This window comes from Bos indicus, chromosome 19 (assembly GCF_029378745.1).
Source record: "Bos indicus isolate NIAB-ARS_2022 breed Sahiwal x Tharparkar chromosome 19, NIAB-ARS_B.indTharparkar_mat_pri_1.0, whole genome shotgun sequence".
Lineage (NCBI taxonomy): Eukaryota > Metazoa > Chordata > Mammalia > Artiodactyla > Bovidae > Bos > Bos indicus.
In genome coordinates, this window is record NC_091778.1 from 16,193,574 (window position 1) to 16,213,615 (window position 20,042).

At 49.1% G+C, this 20,042-nt stretch overlaps 1 protein-coding gene across 1 annotated transcript in view; it reads right to left on the minus strand.

Annotated features, from left to right (window-relative positions):
- The window catches only part of UNC45B (unc-45 myosin chaperone B), a 33,031-nt gene that overhangs the window by 11,195 nt on the left and 1,794 nt on the right, over positions 1-20,042 (minus strand). The window contains exons 4-13 of the mRNA XM_019981646.2: positions 18,652-18,827; positions 16,881-16,970; positions 11,575-11,742; positions 10,594-10,762; positions 8,599-8,769; positions 5,978-6,149; positions 2,745-3,045; positions 1,393-1,487; positions 1,099-1,240; positions 257-397 (exon numbers count right to left, since the gene is read on the minus strand). Of these exons, the coding sequence (XP_019837205.2) occupies positions 257-397; positions 1,099-1,240; positions 1,393-1,487; positions 2,745-3,045; positions 5,978-6,149; positions 8,599-8,769; positions 10,594-10,762; positions 11,575-11,742; positions 16,881-16,970; positions 18,652-18,827 (1,625 nt within the window). The remainder of the gene's footprint in view (positions 1-256; positions 398-1,098; positions 1,241-1,392; positions 1,488-2,744; positions 3,046-5,977; positions 6,150-8,598; positions 8,770-10,593; positions 10,763-11,574; positions 11,743-16,880; positions 16,971-18,651; positions 18,828-20,042) is intronic.

Below are 20,042 nucleotides of genomic sequence, written 5' to 3' on the forward strand. Positions count from 1 at the left end.
ATTCTCCAGGGGATCTTTAAGACCCGGGAATCAAACCCAGGTCTCCTGTGTTACAGGTTCTTATTAACCGTCTGAGCCACCAAGCCTGCACTTTATCTGCATCATCTGTCAAATCCTCCCAGACACACACACACACACACACACACACACACACACACACACACACACCACCCGAATATCACTAACTTTCCGTCCCACCTCTCTGGTGGTCCGGTGTGGACAGCCCTCTCCCGCTCTCAGCCATCCTCATCCCCACCTTGGGGTGCTCCTCAGGCACATGCTGCTTGGAGAACTTGGCCAGCTGCACCAGCTCGGGGATGACCTCCTTGACATCGTAGCTGTTGGTGCAGTTCACCAGGGTGGTGGCCACCGAGTACAGGATGGTCTTGTCGGGGGTCTGGAGACAGAGGTGGTGGATGGTGATGGTGGCGGGGGTGGGGACAGGAAGAAAGGAAACCTGAGAACAAACCACTGCTTCCCAGAGGCTCCCTCGCGTGGCTGGCGAGGCCCAGAGGCAGAGGAACTGGCTCTGCTCGCGTGGGGCGGCAGGAATTTCTCCTGCCCCCCTCAAAAGCACCCAGAGCATGCGTGGACATCCTCTGAGTGTTCCCATTGCTTTGTGCTCCTTTCAAAAGCCCAGTGGGATGGGGTGGGACCTGGACAGCCTTTGATGGAAACGCCCTCCCACACTTCTGCCTTTTGTGGTGAGAAAGAGCCATTGGTGGGGGGCGGGGGGTCCAGCGGTAGCCCAACAGAGGAAGAAAGGCACCTGGGAGGGACTGGGAAGGAGGGAAGGGGCCCAAAAAAGACCTCTTGGTCCCTGAAGACCTCACTCCCGGAAGGGGTTCCAGGGAAAAAAAACTACAGTCATCTCACTCATCCTCCCACTGCCTGGAAGGTATGAGGAGGTGTGAGTCCATTTCACGGTCAGGAAAGATAAGGACCAGACAGAGGGAAATGACCAACCCAGGTTTACACGACGAGAAGGGGCTGGAGTCGGGATGAGGAAGGGAGGATGTCCAATTTCCCAGGCTCAGCAGACAGACCGTGGGCCTGAATCCAGCAGATCCCAGGGCCAGAGGTCAGGGCCACACTTGCCTTGGCCAGCTCGAACATGGCCTGCAGGGCAGGGATGTCCTGAACAAAGTCGTCCTTCACGTCGGCGTCCAGCGTGAGGTAGGCCAGGCCCTCCACTGCCCATTTCCGGGTCCGGGTGTCTATGGATGCATTGCACAGCCACCTGGGGGAGGGGAAGCTCTGGGGAAGGGTCCCGAGGCTCGGGCAATAGTGAAGCGATCCAGGGGAGCAGGCAGGTGGGCGGCTTTTCAGGATCTGGCGTCCGCTAGGGCACATCCCTGAGAGGAGATGGTGGGCTTAGGGGAAAACCCTTACTTGCGACACTGTTTGGCCAGCTTTTCTGTTGAGCCTTCAGCAAACTGCCTGAGAGCGTAATCTGTGCCGCCCGCCGAGCCAAGTTTACAGAGTCCCTGGGGAGGAGGGGAGGATTGTAGGATTAGAGACACCAGGCTTGGGGACCAGGCCCTGCTCAAACACGTCCCTGAGGCTGGAATATTCTGCCCCCTTGCTTTGCCTGGATCAACCTCTCTGCATCCTACAGAACTCTGGTCAGGTGTCACCTCTCCCAAGATGCCTTCCCTGAGGCTTCCAGGTTAGGGTGGATGCCCACAAAGCTGGAGGCTTTTACTCTACTTCTTGCCCCTTGCCCACTATTTTGTCCCCGTAGGTGCTTCGTGTCGTGTCGTTTTGAAAAATCAGCTAGGATAATACTAGTGTTAGTCGCTCAGTGTTGTCCGACTCTTTGCAACCCCATGAACTATAGTCCACCAGGCTCCTCTGTCCATGGAATTCTCCAGGCAAGAATACTGGAGTGTGTAGCCATTCCCTACTCCAGGAGATATTCCTGACCTAGGGATTGAACCTGGGGCTCCTGCCTTGCAGGTAGATTCTTTACCATCTGAACCACCAGGGAAGCTCAAATACTAACACAACTGAAACCTCATGGCACATGAGGATAAAACTTACGGCACAAAACCTGGCCATGAAATCACTTTGGAGGGGGAAGATTCAGATGTGCAGATTTTTACCCAGGAAAAACTGGACTCTTGCTGGGGGCGGGGGAGGGGGAGTCTGTCTTCCATAAGAGAAAACTCACAATGGTAGAAGCTAAAATCAGTTTAAAAAAAAAAAAACAAAACTGATATAAACCAAAAAAGAAAAACAGATCAATGACTCAAATCTTCACTGTAATTGTTGACAAGAAAAAGGTCAATGAAAGTGATTTTTATACAATGAAAATGGTAAAAAATGCAATAGGTTTAACTGTGCTATGTAGAAACCAAGTAAGGAAACTAACTGAGTTTTTGGAGTCTGCACTGAAAGTACTTGCTGGACAAAGGCTCATCAGCGTTTGAGTTGTTCAAAGGCGTCGAGCAGGGACTTGTTGGATTCAATGGTTAAGACTCTGCTCCCAATGCAGAGGGCATTTGATCCTTTTTGGGGAACTAAGATCCTGCAAACCCCATGGTTAAAAAAAAAAAATTAAGGAGACAGTCATTATGTAGCATGGTCTCCCATCCTGAATCCACATTCTCACAGTCTTCTGCTTATCACCCTGCTCTGCAGAGGCCTGTGGGTGGCTTGGTTTCCTCAAAGACAGGGGCCACATCCCATTCATTCTGGCATCCCTGGTACCTGGCGCAGTGTCTGGTACCCAGCCCACTCACCACCAGTGCGCGGATCTTGATCTTCTCGTTTTTGGTGGTCTTGTAGATCTCTTTGAGCAGTGACACACCGTTGGTGATGATGAAGGTGGCACGGCTGAGCTTGGTGGAGGCGTGGATGAGGGCCTCCACGGCCACCAGCTGGTCCGTCTCACGCTCCGAGCCGCACAGAGCCACCATCATCTCCATCACACCTTTCAGTCCCAGCAGCTGATTGCCCAGGTCAAAGGGGCCCTGCAGGATCCCCGACACCGTCTGGATGGCAATCACATTCTTGTCCATGTCCTGGGGGTCAAACGTGCCCCTAAAACAGAAGGCCAGTGTGGTCAGAGGAGTGGGAGATTTGGGGGCAGACAGATTTGGTTGTGCATCCTAAATCCACAACCCATATGCTGTGTGGCCTAAGGCAAGTCACTGAACCTCTCTGAGCCTCAGCTTTTGATCTGGAAACTGACGATAACACTACTGCTTCTCAGAGTTATGATGAGGATAGATGACATAATGGATGTGCCAGGCGTTGTCTTCCTCCAGAATCCCACCCAGATGAGGACTGACACTCAGGACATTTGTTAGGGTGAGATCTCGGGATCAACACCTGTTGGGAAAGGGAAGAAATCAGGACTGGATGGAAGGAGGTGCTGGACTGTGATGCAGTCATGACAAAGCCTCAGCCTGCAAAGAGTTCCAGAGCTGAGAAACCATTCAAAGTTGTTCCAAGTTGGAGTGAGGGACGAACCACTGGATGCTGGCTGCCCTGGGAAGGTGAATAGCTATCCTTAGCTGAACCAAGTCCCCAGAGAGAGGTGACAGGTGAGACCTGTCAGCCAACAGGCTTCCCGGAAGCCGGGATGTCTGCTGGGACAGGACAGCAGCCACCACAGCACAACAGGGCTACCACGGTGCCCGGCACACCACCTGCCTCCCCGATGCGGCTGAATCATGACGCCACCTGGCCCAGTCGCTCCCCTGTCTGGCCCTAGTCTTTCCCCCGTTGAGTTAGGGCGATGGGTTGGACTAGAAGGGCTGGAAGGTTCTGTCTTGCTTTCAAAATCCACTATCATCTACTCTACAGGAAGATCTCTGTCTGGGGACACCCGATCCTTCCGAGATCCGCCCAGGTTTGTTCGTTGTGGGGGATCAGGGCAGACGTGCACAGTGTAAAAGCGGAGGGATATAAGCGAAAGGAGAACATGGCGCAAGAGTCAGACACCTGAGCTCCGGTCCCACTTCTGCCTCTGGCTGGGTGAGTGGGTGAGTCCATCTTGGGGAGAGGGGCTGGCTTTGGGAGCTCCAAGAGCCCATGCAGCCCAGACAATCCGTGCCCTGTGCTTCATCTTCCTGCTCGGTGCTGGGGAATCCAGAACCTTTCCTGATTGTGGCTCCTGTGCCACAACTAGAGCTGGTACTCTGGAGCCTGAGAGCCGCAACTACTGAAGCCCTTGCGCCTAGAGCCTGTGCCCCGCAACGAGAAGCCCAGGCATCACAGCTAGAGAGTAGCCCCCACCTGCCGGAACTAGAGAAAGCCCGCACGCAGCACCGAAGACCCAGCGAAGCTATAAACAAATTATTTAAAAAAAAATAATAATGAGTTGAGGTCTGCCCTTTAAACCAATGCCAGCTGGTATCTGAACCTCCACCCAGTCCCTGGCCCCTGACAAAGCAGCCCCTGGGGGTGGGAGGTGGCAGCCTCAGGCTCCACTTGTTGAAGGTGGTGACCCCCGACTCAGTGCCAGGTGACCACAGAGGCAGCATTCACAGGCAAACCTCTATCCAAACTTAACTGGCTGGGAGATAGTTACTGGAACTCAGTTGGGGCCTTCATGAAAAACAAGTTACTTACAAACCCTGAAGCTGAGGTAGAGAAAGACCACTGGAAACCCCTGAGGAGCCTTAAAAGTGACTCAAAGTCGGATCAGGGGAAACTATGGGACTGAGCCAACTTCGCTGGGACCCGAATCCAGGAAGCTGAGAACGTTTTTTACATTTTAAAGTAGTTTTATTATTTCTTTTCATTGTGTTAGAGACCTACATGTTTCATAAAACCTAAACGTACTCTCTGGCCCTTTACAGGAAGTCTGTCAACCCCTGGGATAGAGAAAGGAAAGCAGAGTGAAGGGAGAGTTTCCACCCTCCCAAGACTCCCCTAGTGCTTTTAAAACATGCAGCTTCCTGAGCCACAACCCAGACTACTGAGTCCCAGAAATCTGAACAATTCCCAAGTTTGAGGATTATTGGAGTAAAGGAAAAGAGAAGCCAGCTACCATGAGCAGAGATCCAAACGGGGAGGAACCGTAGCTTCCAACCAAGAGCATGCACCAACATGCCAGCCACATGGGCACAGCGTCTTGGAAAGTCTTCCAGCCCCGGTCCAGCCTTCGGATGACAGTAGCCCAGGACAACATGTGGCTAATTTGTAAGCCCCAAAGCCAGAACCTCCCAGCCGAACCTCTGCCAAATTGCTGTCCTATTGTGAGATAATAAATGATACTTCTTGTTTTTAAGCTGCTAAATTTGACTAATACAGAGCCCGACTGAAATGGAGCAGGACCCTATGTCCTTCCCCACCATGTCTTCAACCTGCCTTTGGTCTGTGGAAAAACTTCAGCTGAACAACAAATTTGATCGGAGAAGTGGGAAAATGCAGACACAAAGGAAAACGGTCAAATGAAACCAAATAATAATAGTTTAGTCATTAAGCTAAGTCAAAGGTTTAGTTTCTCCTTTAGTTTCTCAAGGGTCACAGATAATATTTTCTGAGCCATATCCTGTGAGCTGTCTTAAAGATACTGAAACCCTCGCCAGGTGGAAATAGTCAATTACATGATAACTGGAGTGTGGCCGTGATAAATGCTGCCACAGTTCTGAGAACTGGCCTCAGAGAAATGGGAACAAACTGACCCTAAAGACTAACTGGACTGAAAACAAGCAAGATGATGCTGGTCAGACCACTGATGACCAATTTCAAGGTGACTGCCAGCGCTGACGGTGCCGTTTCTGTGTGTAGAACCCCTCCCTCCATCTATAAAAATTCTTGCCCACTGATTGTCAGCAGGGTGGTGGTGGGGCTGGAGGGGAGGTCAGTCTTTGGACAGGAGCCCACCCTCCCCTCCACCCCCGGGTTGCCGGCCTCTGAAACAAAGCAAGCTTTCCTTCCCACCAGCCTTGCCTCTTTGTTGGCTTTCGAGGGGCCAGCAGCCAGACCCCCGCTCTGTTACACGACGCTCCGGGAAACTCACGTGATGTGCTCCTCGCAGATCTTGCGGAAGTGGTCGCGCTCGGGGTCACAGCGCAGGTCGTCGTAGAGCTTGTTGATGAGGATTGAGGCCAGCATGCGGGTGTTGTCGGTCAAGGGCAGGCAGGACGGCAGATCTGGGACCTGCCCCACCACCTTCAGGATCTTCCTTAGGCCTGCAGGACAGACGGCAGCAAGCGTAAGATGCCGGCCAGGCCCCGTCCTCACAAACGCCCCTCCTCGCCCAGCTCTCTGCAGCCCGCCTTCAGGCAGCACGCGGCTCATCCAGCGCAAAGGGCACTGGGATGCAGCCTAGAGACGCAGGCTCCACACCCACCTCTGCCCCTACCTGAGCCATTCGCCTCCCGTCAAGGGCCTCATTTTCACATTTACACAGTCAAGACTAGTTGAGCTCAGAGGACTCTACATGGCACCACCGACTCAATGGACATGAGTTTGAGTAGGCTCCGGGAGGTGGTGATGGACAGGGAGGCCTGGCGTGCTGCAATCCATGGGGTCGCAAAGAGTTTGACAGGACTGAGCAACTGAACTGACTGACCAGTGCTAACGTTCTGTGGGTTGATGTATAATCTTCCTCAAATACTGTTTTATATTCTCTTTTCCCCATGCTTCAGTTTCTTTTTTTGTAAAATGGGAATGATACTACCTACCTCATAGAGTTTGAGGATTCACCAAGATAATGTACGGAAACATTGGCCTAGTGCTAATCTAGACACATCATGACACCAAATATTTATTAATTATTTAGCAAATAGGATATTTACCATTATGATGATTATCCCTTCTCCTGTTGAAGAATCTTCAAAGGCTTCCTATTACCCCCCAGGCTAATTCAGCCATTACATTTTTGTCGAATAAAAGAATGAATGAGTAAATGGGGTGCTAGCTACCAAAATAAAGGACAACCCTGATGTCAAAAAGCTCAGACTACAATAGAGAAGACAGATGTATAAAGATTACAATAAGGTTATCTTACTGTGTGCCAGGAGCTTTCTACATGCTATCTCATTTAATCCTAACATTGACCCTACTGGTGAGTAGAAATTAATATTGCCATTTTTCAGAGCAGAAAACCAAGACATGGAGAAGTTAAGTAACTTGCTCAAGACCACAAGGCTGGCAAGTGACATAGCAGGGACCCTCTCTGATTTCAAAGACCACGATGTTAACTGTGAGGCTCCACTGCCTCAGGGACGATAGCTTGATTTCAGAGCCAGGTTGCAGTGGAGGCTAGGAGCTGATCAGACCTAGGATGGCACAGGTTAAGGGCGGGGGTGGGGCATTCTAGGTAAACACTGGGAGGCATGATACTCTGGATCAGGGGCGGGGGCATTAAAAGTGCCTGGCAGTAAATTTTGTGCTGTGTATTTTAGCACACAAACACAAAAGCACTGGCAAGACTGAGGAGTCATTGGAAGGGGCCTGAGGAACCAACCCCACCTCCCAGCCTGGCTCTCCAAGGCTTCATGAAATGCAACTGCTCCACGTCCCCAGCCTCATCCCCTAGCTTTCCCTTCAGTCTGCCCTCATCCTGAGCATCTCATTTCTCTTCTGCTAGAACACCCTGGACCTCCCCTTTGTCCGTGTCTGCCCCTCCCTGAACCCAGAAACTCACTTCAGTCTTGACATCCTGGTCACTCCCCTACCCAAGTCCTCCAGCCCAGTTTTCACAACAAAGAATTCCCACATTGCAGCTTTTAACCAGATACCTAGATACTTTAAGTCTACACTATTTTTTACCTAAATGCTATTTATTTCAGTGCCTAGAATAACAGATACTGCTCCTCACCCACTCTATCCCATAAACCGTGTTGTTGGGCCTAGATTCTCGTGCAGAGAGAAGTACATTGTCAATGCCCAGCCTTTGTGATATGTGCAGAGAAGACCAGAACTGGGGTGGGGAGGGAGGGAAGTGTTGAGTGGAGGAGGCTTAAGCACTAGAGTAATATGTTCAAGTCTAAGCACATGAACTTTGCTGAGATCTGTGAAAACCAAACAAGACAAGTGCTGTATCAAAACAGAATAAAGGTCAAGCTGATAAAAGCTGGCTTGAACATTTTAGAAAAGGTATGGTCTAAATGTCATGATACCTGTGGGAGAATTTATCACAGGAGATCATAAAGCCATAAGTATGATTCCTGAACACCTGAAAGTGATTTAGGGCTATCTCCAGGGGTGACGCCCTGGAGCTGACAAATTTAATGGATGTTTTCTGGAGCACTCTTACTGGTCTTTGTATAAAGTACACTGATGCCATTTCTCCCTTCTGGAAGGCCTGCATTTTGCCAGCATGAGACTTCAGAAATGTTACTCCCATTGGTGAAGTTTGGTTTGGTTTTTTGGCACTTGCCACAGGAAACTCTGCCCAGATGTTTTTGACTGTGTTCTGTGTGCGTTCAGGCTCTGAATTCAGAGCCAGGACCGACGCCTTCACTAGCCCACTGGTGGATCCTGACATGCTAATGTCTTTTCCTGGCTTTTCAGTTGGGAATGAAGACCTCTCCCAGACAAGAGCCACACTCCTTCCACCTTCTGCTTGTTGCCTGGTTCCCCAGTGCCCACTGGAAAGGCTGGCGTGAGCCCCAGACCCTCCCACCTCCTCACCGTTATCAACCACGTAGATGGTGCGGGAGTTGTCGTGAATGGCGAGGTCCTTCCTGGGGACGTTCTTATTGAGCAGGTTCAGGGCCTGATCCCTACCCTGGCCAGACACCTTCTTACTGACCAGCATGTCGAGCAGGTGGTTGGTGATCTGCTTCAGGTCCTTCTTGGAGTCTGAGGAAGGAGAGGACAGGTGTGAATGGAGAGGACTAGGATGTCTGACATGTATCGCACCAGGGATGGCTGGGGCTTCTGGAAGGACTCTGGAAATATCGAATCCACTGCTTTCCAGATCCTGGAATTTCCCGGGAGAGTATCATTCCAAAGAAGGGAGGGAGGATTCTAGACAACACCTCGAAGGGTGATCAGAAAGGGTGTGGCAGAGGATGAGATGGTTCAATGGCATCACCAACTCAATGGACATGAATTTGAACAAATTCCAGGAGATAGTGAAGGACAGGGAAGCCTGGCAGGCTGCAGTCCATGGGGTCACAAAGGGTCAGACATGATTTAGCAACTGAATAACAACAACATCCAAGTTGAATTCCAACTTCATTAAATAAATATTTATATGAATGGATAGGAAAAAAAAAAGACTGGAAAGGGACTTCCCAGGTGGTACAGTGGATAGGAATTGGCCTGCCAATGCAGCGGACACAGGTTCGACCCAGACATCTTACTGGGAAGGTCTGGGAAGATCCCACATGCTGAGAGCAACTAAGCCCGTGCACCACAATTATTGAGCCCCCAGTCTAGAGCCCGCGACTCCTAAAGCTCATGTGCCTAGAGCCTGTGCAACGAGGGAAGCCACTGCACCGCAGCGAAGAGCAGCCCCCATGCTCCGCACCAAAAGCCCATGCACAGCCCTGAAGATCCAGCGCAACCAAAAATACAATTAAGAATTTAATAATGTGAAAAATGTGTTTTTAAAAAAGAAAAAAGACTGGAAAATTTCACATAGCAGTGATGATAGTAGTTATCTGGAGGGATGTTTACAGGTCGTTGGTTTTTTTTTTTTTCATTTTACATATTTCTAAAATTTTCCAAGTTTCTCCAATAAGCCTCTGTTACTTTTTAAAATAATTTTATTTACTTATTTTTGGCTGGGCTAGGTGTTCGTTGCTGCATGAGCTTTTCTCTAGTTGTGGTGGATGGGGGCTACTCTGCAGTTGCCAGGTGCAGGCTTTTCTTTGCAGTGGCTTCTCTTGTTGCAGAGCACAGCCTCCAGGATGTAGAGGCTTCAGCTGATGCGGCTCCCAGGCTCTAGAGCACAGACTCAATAGTTGCTCCAAGGCGTGTGGGATCTTCCTGGATCAGGGATCAAACCCACGTCCCTGAACTGGCAGGTGGGATCTTTACCACTGAACCACCAGTTACTTTTTTAAACTTTTTCAAGTTGCAAAACTGAAATTCCCATTAAACAACTCATTTCCTCTTCCCTCCCCGTCTCTGGCAACCATCATGCAACTTTCTGTTTCTATGAGTTTGACTGTTTCAGAAAACACAGGGCATTGCTTGGTGGTCCAGTGGGTAGGACTCTATGCTTCCACTGCAGGGGGCATGGGTTTGATCCCTAGTCAGGAAACTAAGGTCTGCAGCTGGAAGAAAAACGAAGAAAAGAAAAGAAACCTCATATATGTGGCATATACAGTATTTGTGTTTTTGTGACTGGGTTATTCACTTAACATAAGGTCCTCAAGGTTCATCCACGCTGTAGCCTGTGTCAGAATTTCCTGCCTTTTTAAGGCTGAACAATATTCCATTGTAGAGACAGACACCACCTTTTATTTGTCCATTCATCCATAGAGGGGCACTTGAGTTGCTTCCACGTTTTAGCTCTCGTAAATGTGACTGTGCCTCTGTTACTTTTATAGTCAAAAAATAAATGGAAAAATATAACCGGGCCACTTCCACGTACATGAATGCTCAGTCTGAGGTAGTAACTGGCACTTCCTTGCCTCCACCCGCCCTGAACCGAAGCTGAAAACCGCCTCCTACCCAGAACCAGGGCCTCTTCCTTCCCCCGATGCTCCTGTTTGTCCTCTCCAGACAGAGCGTCGATGATGCCCTGCAGCAGGTTGCAGACGGCCAGAGACATCTCCTCGCTCTCCACCGCCATGAGGCTGCAGATTCGGTCTATCCGGACTGCGTGGAGGGTCGCTGTGGCCTAGACACCCCCAGCGGGAAGCACACGGTCAGTTGGCTGCCCCTCCCTTCCAGCTGCCGTGCAGGTTAGGGAGCGGGTGAGGGCCACCCCATGCAGTCGGGACAGAAGCCCAGGCAGCCAGTGTCTCACGGGGCCCGTGGCCCCCGGCAAGCCCCGGACTCAAGCCATGCCCCTTTCCAGAGGGATAGAGCTGCGCCCTCCAGTACTGTGGCCTGTGGCCCCAGGGGAGGCACTGAACATGCATAATGCAGCAAGTTCACACTGAGATGGGCTGTGCGTGTAAAACACACACTGGGTTTTGAAGATTTAGTATGAAAAACCATGAACTGTCAGAGCCATTGCCTTCAGCTCTTCCTCAGAAACCACTCTCAATAAACTTATCTTTAAGTGTGACAGTGTTAGGCACTCAGTCGTGTCCGACCCTGTGACCCCATGGACTGTAGCCGGCCAGGCCCCTCTGTCTGTGGAATTCTCCAGGCAAGAATACTGGAGTGGGTAGCCATTCCATTTTCCACGGGATCTTCCCAATTCAGGGATCGAACCCGGGTTGCCTGCGTTGCAGGTGGATTCCTCACCATCTGAGCCACCAGGGAAGCCCTTATTCTTTATTTAGTCAGACCCATTCTCAGCTCAAAGAAACAAACCAGAGGATCAGTCTCCGTTGAATCTGGGACCATACAACCGAGGTTGAGGGGGGCCGCTTTAGACGTCGTATCAGGGTCTATCCGCGCCAGCTATGCCCTGCCCACAGGTCAACGCCCCATCCTCAGGCTGGCAGCCCTTTGCTCCACGAGCCCCGCCCCTGCCCTCACCCTAGCTCGGTGGCTACTGCACACGCCTGACAAGGTCCGCACGGCAGCCAGCATCAGCTCAGGCCTCTTCGTGTCCAAAAGCTGCATCAGCAGGGCCACGCCGTTGTTCTGGAAGATCCTCTCGGCCCCCGCTTCCTCACGGCTGAGGACAATGAGGTTGTTGGCGGCCTGAAGGTGCAAAGGAAATAACAAAGGTCAGGAGGGAAGTCTGGCTACTGAGGCCTTGACCATGAGCCAAGTGCAGGGGCTGGGGCAAGGACCGGGTCTTCAAAACTTCTTTATATTCTTTTGCCCTATAACCCTGCTCCTGGGAATGTAGTCCAAGAACATAATTCAGAACAAGAAACAAAGTAACTTGCAATAAAGACCAGCTGGATGAAAATATATTGCAGCCATCAAAGACATAAATGAAAAGACTCAGAGGCAACTTGGAAAAAGCACTGGTTTGCAGAAACAGAATTGCAGATTCACTCTGATGGCACTTGTGGTAAAATAAAACTGTGCGTATCTGCTTGTGGATAAGGACTTATAAAAGGTAGGAAAGGGACTTCCCTGGTGGGCCAGTGGTGACGACTCCACTTTCCAATCCTTGGGAGGGGAACTAAGATCCCACACTAACCCTAACCCTGGTTGGGGAACTAAGTTTGCACACACCGAGGAGCAACTGAGCCTGTGAGCAACAAATTTCCCGTGGGCTGCAACGAAGACCCAACACAACCAAATAAAAATTTTTTTAAAGAAAAGTGTAGGGAAATGTTAAATTAATTAATCAAGGAACCCATTAGTCTGAGGTGGCTTCAATGCCTCAGCAACTAAGTAAGAAAAACCCAAACCACACTTTGCTAAACAGCAGAAATTAACACAGCCTTGTAAATCAGCTATACTTCAATTTAAAAACAAAGCAACAACTAAACGAAAGAACCCTAACCCTGTATTGTCTCAGTTTTAAGACACTGAAGGACAACCAATCACAAATAGCTAACGAGCCTTTCCCAAATAATGCCAACTGCTTAAGGTACAGCCCGAGGTTCCCAGGTGACCCTAGTGGTAAAGAATCCACCTGCTAAAGCAGGAGACACAAGAGATGTCGGTTCGATCCCTGGGTCAGGAAGATCCCCTGGAGAAGGAAATCGTAACCCACTCCAAGTATTCTTGCCTGGAGAATTGCATGGACAGAGGAGCCTGGCAGACTACAGTCTCAGTTCAGTTCAGTTCAGTCGCTCAGTCGTGTCCGACTCTTGGCGATCCCATGAATTGCAGCACACCAGGCCTCCCTGTCCATCACCAACTCCCGGAGTTCACTCAGACTCACATCCATCAAGTCAGTGATGCCATCCAGCCATCTCATCCTCTGTCGTCCCCTTCTCCTCCTGCCCCCAATCCCTCCCAGCATCAGAGTCTTTTCCAATGAGTCAACTCTTCACATGAGGTGGCCAAAGTATTGGAGTTTCAGCTTCAGCATCATTCCCTCCAAAGAAATCCCAGGGCTGATCTCCTTCAGAATGGACTGGTTGGATCTCCTTGCAGTCGAAGGGACTCTCAAGAGTCTTTTCCAACACCACAGTTCAAAAGCATCAATTCTTCGGCATTCAGCCTTCTTCACAGTCCAACTCTCACATCCATACATGACCACAGGAAAAACCATAGCCTTGACTAGACGGACCTTTGTTGGCAAAGTAATGTCTCTGCTTTTCAATATGCTGTCTAGGTTGGTCATAACTTTTCTTCTAAGGAGTAAGCGTCTTTTAATTTCATGGCTGCAGTCACCATCTGCAGTGATTTTGGAGCCCCCCAAAATAAAGTCTGACACTGTTTCCACTGCTTCCCCATCTATTTCCCATGAAGTGATGGGACAGGATGCCATGATCTTCATTTTCTGAATGTTGAGCTTTAAGCCAACTTTTTCACTCTCCACTTTCACTTTCATCAAGAGGCTTTTGAGTTCCTCTTCACTTTCTGCCATAAGGGTGGTGTCATCTGCATATCTGAGGTTATTGATATTTCTCCCAGCAATCTTGATTCCAGCTTGTGCTTCTTCCAGCCCGGCGTTTCTCATGATGTACTCTGCATAGAAGTTAAATAAGCAGGGTGACAATATGCAGCCTTGACGTACTCCTTTTCCTATTTGGAACCAGTCTGTTGTTCCATGTCCAGTTCTAATTGTTGCTTCCTGACCTGAATACAAATTTCTCAAGAGGCAGATCAGGTGTTCTGGTATTCCCATCTCTTGAAGAATTTTCCACAGTTTATTGTGATCCACACAGTCAAAGGCTTTGGCATAGTCAATAAAGCAGAAATAGATGCTTTTCTGGAACTCTCTTGCTTTTTCTATGATCCAGCGGATGTTGGCAATTTGATCTCTGGTTCCTCTGCCTTTTCTAAAACCAGCTTGAACATCAGGAAGTTAACGGTTCACATATTGCTGAAGCCTGGCTTGGAGAATTTTGAGCATTACTTTACTAGCGTGTGAGATGAGTGCAATTGTGCGGTAGTTTGAGCATTCTTTGGCATTGCCTTCTTTGGGATTGGAATGAAAGCTGACCTTTTCCAGTCCTGTGGCCACTGCTGAGTTTTCCAAATTTGTCTAGACTACAGTCTTGGGGGTTGCCAAGAGTTCGACATAACTAAGCATGCACACTTTTAAGCTACAGCCAATCAAATAACTCCCTTGCTTTGCTTCCACCTTTTTTCTGTTTTTGTTTGTTTTGTTTTGTTTATATATTTGCAGCACATGGGCTCAGTAGTTGCTGCACTCAGGCTTAGTTGCCCCACAACATGTGGGATCTTAGCTCCCGACCAGGGATCATACTGACATCCCCTGCACTGGCAAGAGGATTCTTAACCACTGAACCACCAGGGTTCACCTCTTTTCTATAAAAGCCTTTTCCCTAGTTCTTGTTGGTGGAATACTCCCAACCACTTCTGGTTTACGCTACCCAGTTCAAACAAATTTTGCTCAAACTCTTAGAGTTTTTAATATGTCTTAGTTTATCTTGTAACAGAATTGAAGTTTTTACATTGGGGATTCTTTTCCATTAAACATGTTCCTTGAATATGGTTTTAGCATTTTTTATTGTTCAAGAAAATCTGAAGTTGCAGGAGGTTCTCAGGAAGATTGAAGGTTGTGTGCAGAGAATGCTAGATGGGATTTGAAAGCCCTGGGTGATGATCCTGCCACATGCTAGCCACGTGACCTTGGGCAAGGCATAGCATTCTCTGGGTCTCAGATCCCTGTCCGTAAAAATAGACAGTTGAGCTGCATTTTCAAGTCTCTTCCCACTCTGAGGACATATATATATATATATATATATATATATATATATATATGTATATATATGTATATATATGTATATATATAAGATATTCTGTATATGTGTGTGTGTGAGAGAGTCCTCAGAGTCTCTCTCTCTCTATATATACGTATATATATATTTGTATGTATATACATGTATATATATATATATATGTATATACATATATATATGTATATAAAGGATATCCTGAATATTCATTGGAAGGACTGATGCTGAAGCTGAAGCTCCAATACTCTGGCCACCTGATGTGAAGAACTGACTCACTGGAAAAGACCCTGATGCTGGGAAAGATTGAAGGCAGGAGGAGAAGGGGACGACAGAGGATGAGATGGTTGGATGGCATCATGGACTCAATGGACATGAATTTGAGTAGGCTCTAGGAGTTGGTGATGGTCAGGGAGGCCTGGTGTGCTGCAGTCCCTGGGGTGGCAAAGAGTCGGACATGACTGAGTGACTGAACTGAACTGAACTGAGGATATAAAAGAAGGATATAAAACCTTCCACCTTGAGGATGCATTCATAGTCATCCCTCAGTATCCACAGGGGATTGCTTCCAGGACCCTGGTGGATAATGAAATCCACAGATGCTCAAGTCCCTTACATAAAATGATGTAGTACAGTTGGCCCTCCTAACTGCAGGCAACCAATTGTGTGTTGAAATCCTTTAAAAGGCTCCAGATCTGGAGAGGAGGGCTTGAGGAGGACCTGAGACCCTGAGATTGGGCAAAGAATTCATGATGCAAGAAAGGGAGGAGGTGGGCAAACAGGCAGAGAGTAAGAGGTTGGTGCGCATGCTTAGTTGCATCTGACTCTGAGACCCCATGGATTGTGCTGGCCAGGCTCCTGTGTTCACAGGATTCTCCAAGCAAGAATCCTGGAGTGGGTAACCATTCCCTTCTCCAGGGATCTTCCTGACCCAAAGATTGAACCCCCTTCTCCTGCATTGCAGGCAGATGCTTTACCGTCTGAGCCACCAGTGAACCCCCCAAGAGGCTGGGGAGAAGGCTGAATAAAGAATTTCAGGCAAGCATGAGCAGAACCATCATCACTCTATCAGTCAAGGTCTCTGTACTTTTCAGAGTACAAAGTACTGCTTTTATATATATATAACAACTCATCAAGTCCTCGTAAGAGTTTGTTATAAAAGATACTTGCATATTAAAAATTTTTTTTGATTGCACCTGGTGCATGTGGGATCTTAGTTCCTCAACCAGGGATCAACCCCAAGCTGCCTGCACTGGAAGGCAGAGTCTTAACCACTGGACCACTAGGGAAGCCCCTATATTTGCATATTATATGATTACTGATCATAAAACTAACAAAAATTCCCCATGCATCTTCTGTTAAATTCTTATATTCAGATATTCATTTTTTCCCTCTGAAGGAGGAAAAAAGAAACATTTAAAAATGCAGCAAATTTGGTTAAGAAGATGATATTAGGAATAAATATCTTCATAATTCAGAATGATGCTGCAATATTTGGAAATGGAATAAAGCATTATTTTGACGTGTCATTGTTTCTCAGGCCCAAAACTAGGGTGAGGCAAGTAAGAGACTCGCCTTGGGTGCAGATTTTACGGGGTACAAAAAACTTCTGTAATCAAGATAAGTGGTATTGAATGCAATGTTTTAAAATATCAAAATCCATGCACTGCAAAAAAACAATACACGATGAACAAAATAGAAATACAAAAACAGGATTCAACCCTCATCGTTCTCACTGTTGAGCATGACTCAACATGAGCACCTCCTCGTGTTGAGCATGACTCTCTTCGTGGTTTCTCACCCTAACCCTGGCCCTTCTTGGAGTTCACGCTGCTTCCTAAAGTGGTTAATGTTTGGCCCATCTTTGTCTCCTTTCTCCAAGGAGCCGCCCACCGACACGAGTCGGGGCGTTGCCGTCCGGACACAGGGGCGGAGTCCGCACAGGAAGCAGTTACCTGCGCACCCCTAGAGCGCCCTCTTCTGGTTCGCTGCTTGCCCAGCACTTACCTTCTCTAGTTTATCCGCTTCACTGTTTCTGTCCAGGAGAATCTCAAACATCGTCTGAACCCTCGAGTCAGTGGAGAACTGCACACGGAGCTGAGGAGAGAGGAGGGAGTGGGGAAGAAGGTAGGCGGGTATCCCCATCATTTCAGTCAGCTCCACTTAAAGGTCATCTCAGGTAATATTAGGGTATGCTCTTCGTGCCTGCCTCCATCATTCATTCGTCCGTCCAACAAACATCTAACTGAACTACTACCGCGGGCGGGACGCTGGAAGATGCTGGGGATAGAACGGGAGAACAAATTCAAGCCCTTGCTCCACAAAGCTTACAGTTTAGTTACATTCGAGGTCCTATTTAGTCTTCACAAGCCTTGGAAGGCAAAAAGATCACCACCCCAATTTTGCAGCCTCGCTGTTAGACGTTTAAATATGGGCTAAAACAGGAATGTATCTCCAGGGTCAGAGATATGAAGCAGCTTTCAAGTACCACTTGAAACAAATGTAAACCATTTTTTCCTTCCTTATTCCTTTTTATACATTCATTCACCTGGTGTGCCCAGGTCGTTGTAGCAGCACACAGGATCTTTAGTTGCAGCATGTGGGATCCAGTTCCCTGACCTGGGATCAAACCCAGGCCCCCTGGATTGGGACCACTGAGTCTTAGCCTCTGGACCACCAGCTGCTACTGCTGCTGCTAAGTCGCTTCAGTCGTGTCCGACTCTGTGCGACCCCATAGACAGCAGCCCACCAGGCTCCCCCGTCCCCGGGATTCTTCAGGCAAGAACACTGGAATGGGTTGCCATTTCCTTCTCCAATGCATGAAAGTGAAAAGTGAAAGTGAAGTCGCTCAGTCATGTCCCACTCTTAGTGACCCCATGGACTGCAGCCTACCAGGCTCCTCCGTCCATGGGATTTTCCTGGCAAGAGTACTGGAGTGGGGTGCCATTGCCTTCTCCGACCACCAGGGAAGTCCCTAAACGATTATTTTGGAATGTCTCCATCCCTCACTGTCCCAATCCCAACCCCAACCCCAGTGTGTTCTGCTGGGCCACAGTGCCACCTATTTCCACCCTGAGGTCCTTTCCTTTCAGGAAGTCGCTCATTCACCACCCCTTCTCTGGGCACTGGTTGGTCTGTGTTTTGACAGTCCTTGAGTCTGCACTCTGAACAGTACATGTGGTCCCTCCATGGGGCTGCCCCAGGCATCCAGAAGTCACTGTGACCCAGAGCAAGGAGAGTGTGATCAAGTTACCCTTCTGCTCTCACAGTGGGGAAGCCGGCACTCCGAGGCGTCCCTCAGAAAACTGGTAGCTAAGTGAGGACGGAGGGTGCAGGACCCCTTATCTCTGGTCCCAGTTCCCTGAGCCCACTCCATTTTCCTAGGAAAGAGTCCCTGTTCCTGCTGGCTCTCCTGCATCCCCCAGCAACATCCTCCCTCCAGGTCCCAGGTTTCTCATGCTGCCTTTGTCCTCCTAGAAAGAGAGGAAGATCATAGTGAAGACATACTAAGTTGCAATTTTTTTTTAAGCCTCCATCTGGAATTGAAAAGACTGGTATGCTAGTCCTGTCTGGGTTGTACCTTTGAACAAACATCACGGCATCTCTGATCCTCACAGATAGGGGCACCAGCCCAGCTGTTCTGTGCCACGTGACCACTCCGTCCAAGGGAGTGGAGGTAGGCCAGCCCTGGTGTCCCGCTGCCCTAACTGGTCCCTACTAGGAATGGGGAGCGGTGGCCAAGCCTTGTGGGAAGGGCCACCTTCCAGATCCAGCTCACCTTCTCCTGGATGCTGGTATTGAGCCTCCTCAGTGTCTCCTGGAAGCTCTGGTTCTGTGGCTCCAGAGTGGCACAGCGCTGCACATCCTTGAAGGCCTGGTCCAGCTTGCCCAGGTGCTCCAGTGCCTGGCATCGCCGGTACAGAGCCTTGATGTCCGAGGAGTTGATATCAATGGCTAGCGAGGGAAGCAGGCAGAGTGTCAGGAGGCTGGGCAGCAGACCACCTTCCTTCCTCCCCCACCACACCCCCCAACTCCAGAGCTTCCGTCTCTCCCTTGGAGAGTGTGCATCCTTGTAGACCAGTTTCGTGGAAGGCAATTTTTCCACGGACTGGAAGTGGGGTGTGGTTTGGGGATGATTCAAGTGCATTACATTGATTGTGCACTTTATTTCTATTATTATGACATCAGCTCCACCTCGGGTCATCAGGCATTAGATCCCAGAGACTAGAATCCCCTGCAGTAGACCATCTGGTCCTAGGCTCCCCTTAGTTAGGGAGGTGGTAAGAATCACTGTCTCAAGGTTGGAAGGGAGCTTAAGGGTCATCTCATTCAATTCCTGACTCTCCAGGCTTGGCTCCTTGATCCCTGCCAAGTACTAATCCAGTTGGTGGTTGTATACCTCCAGCTGTGGGGAGCACCTTCCATCTCAAGGCAGACAGGTCCTTCAGAAAGCCCTTCCCTCCTCCAACCTGAAATATATCTCCCTGTAACTTTGCCCTTTTGTCTTAAGTCCAGTCCTGGAAACTGTGAGATGAAATCCAATCCTTCTTCCTTGTGACAGCCTTTCAGGAATTTGAAAGCAGCTCCCTGTCCCACCTGGGAGTTCCTTCTCTGAGCTAAATATTGCCACTTTTCCGCTCTTCACAGGATGGGTTTCCAGTCCCCTCTCCAGCTAAGTCCTTCCCTTCGGAACTCACTCCAGACTATCTCTGTCTCTCCTTAAAAATTAGTGACCCCATCAAAAGCCAACACAGACCTATGCAGAGGAGAATCCCCTTCAGTCTGCATATTATAACCCTAAAAATGCAGCCAGAAGTCTTCCCATTTTGATCATGCTCTTAAATCTAAGTGCTCTCAGAACTTGAGGCACTCCAAAAACAGTGTTGATGTGTGTTTATCTCTCCTAGTGTCTGTGAATAAACTAATGCCTCCCTCCTTCCCTCAGGAAACCTGGTCCCCACAGAGTGGTTCTGGGGAGCAGCCCTTCCCCCAGGAACATATCCTAACCTCCACCAAAGTGCCTGTGTCCTTGCTGTGACAAAAGGATTTCCAGGAGCATCATTCTAAGAAAAGAAGCGGCCCCAGCATGTTTAATGTGTAAAGATGTGACTTAGGGATGGCTTTCCTGGAGCATCCTTTCACACAAGGATGGTCCATCTGAAGCCCTGC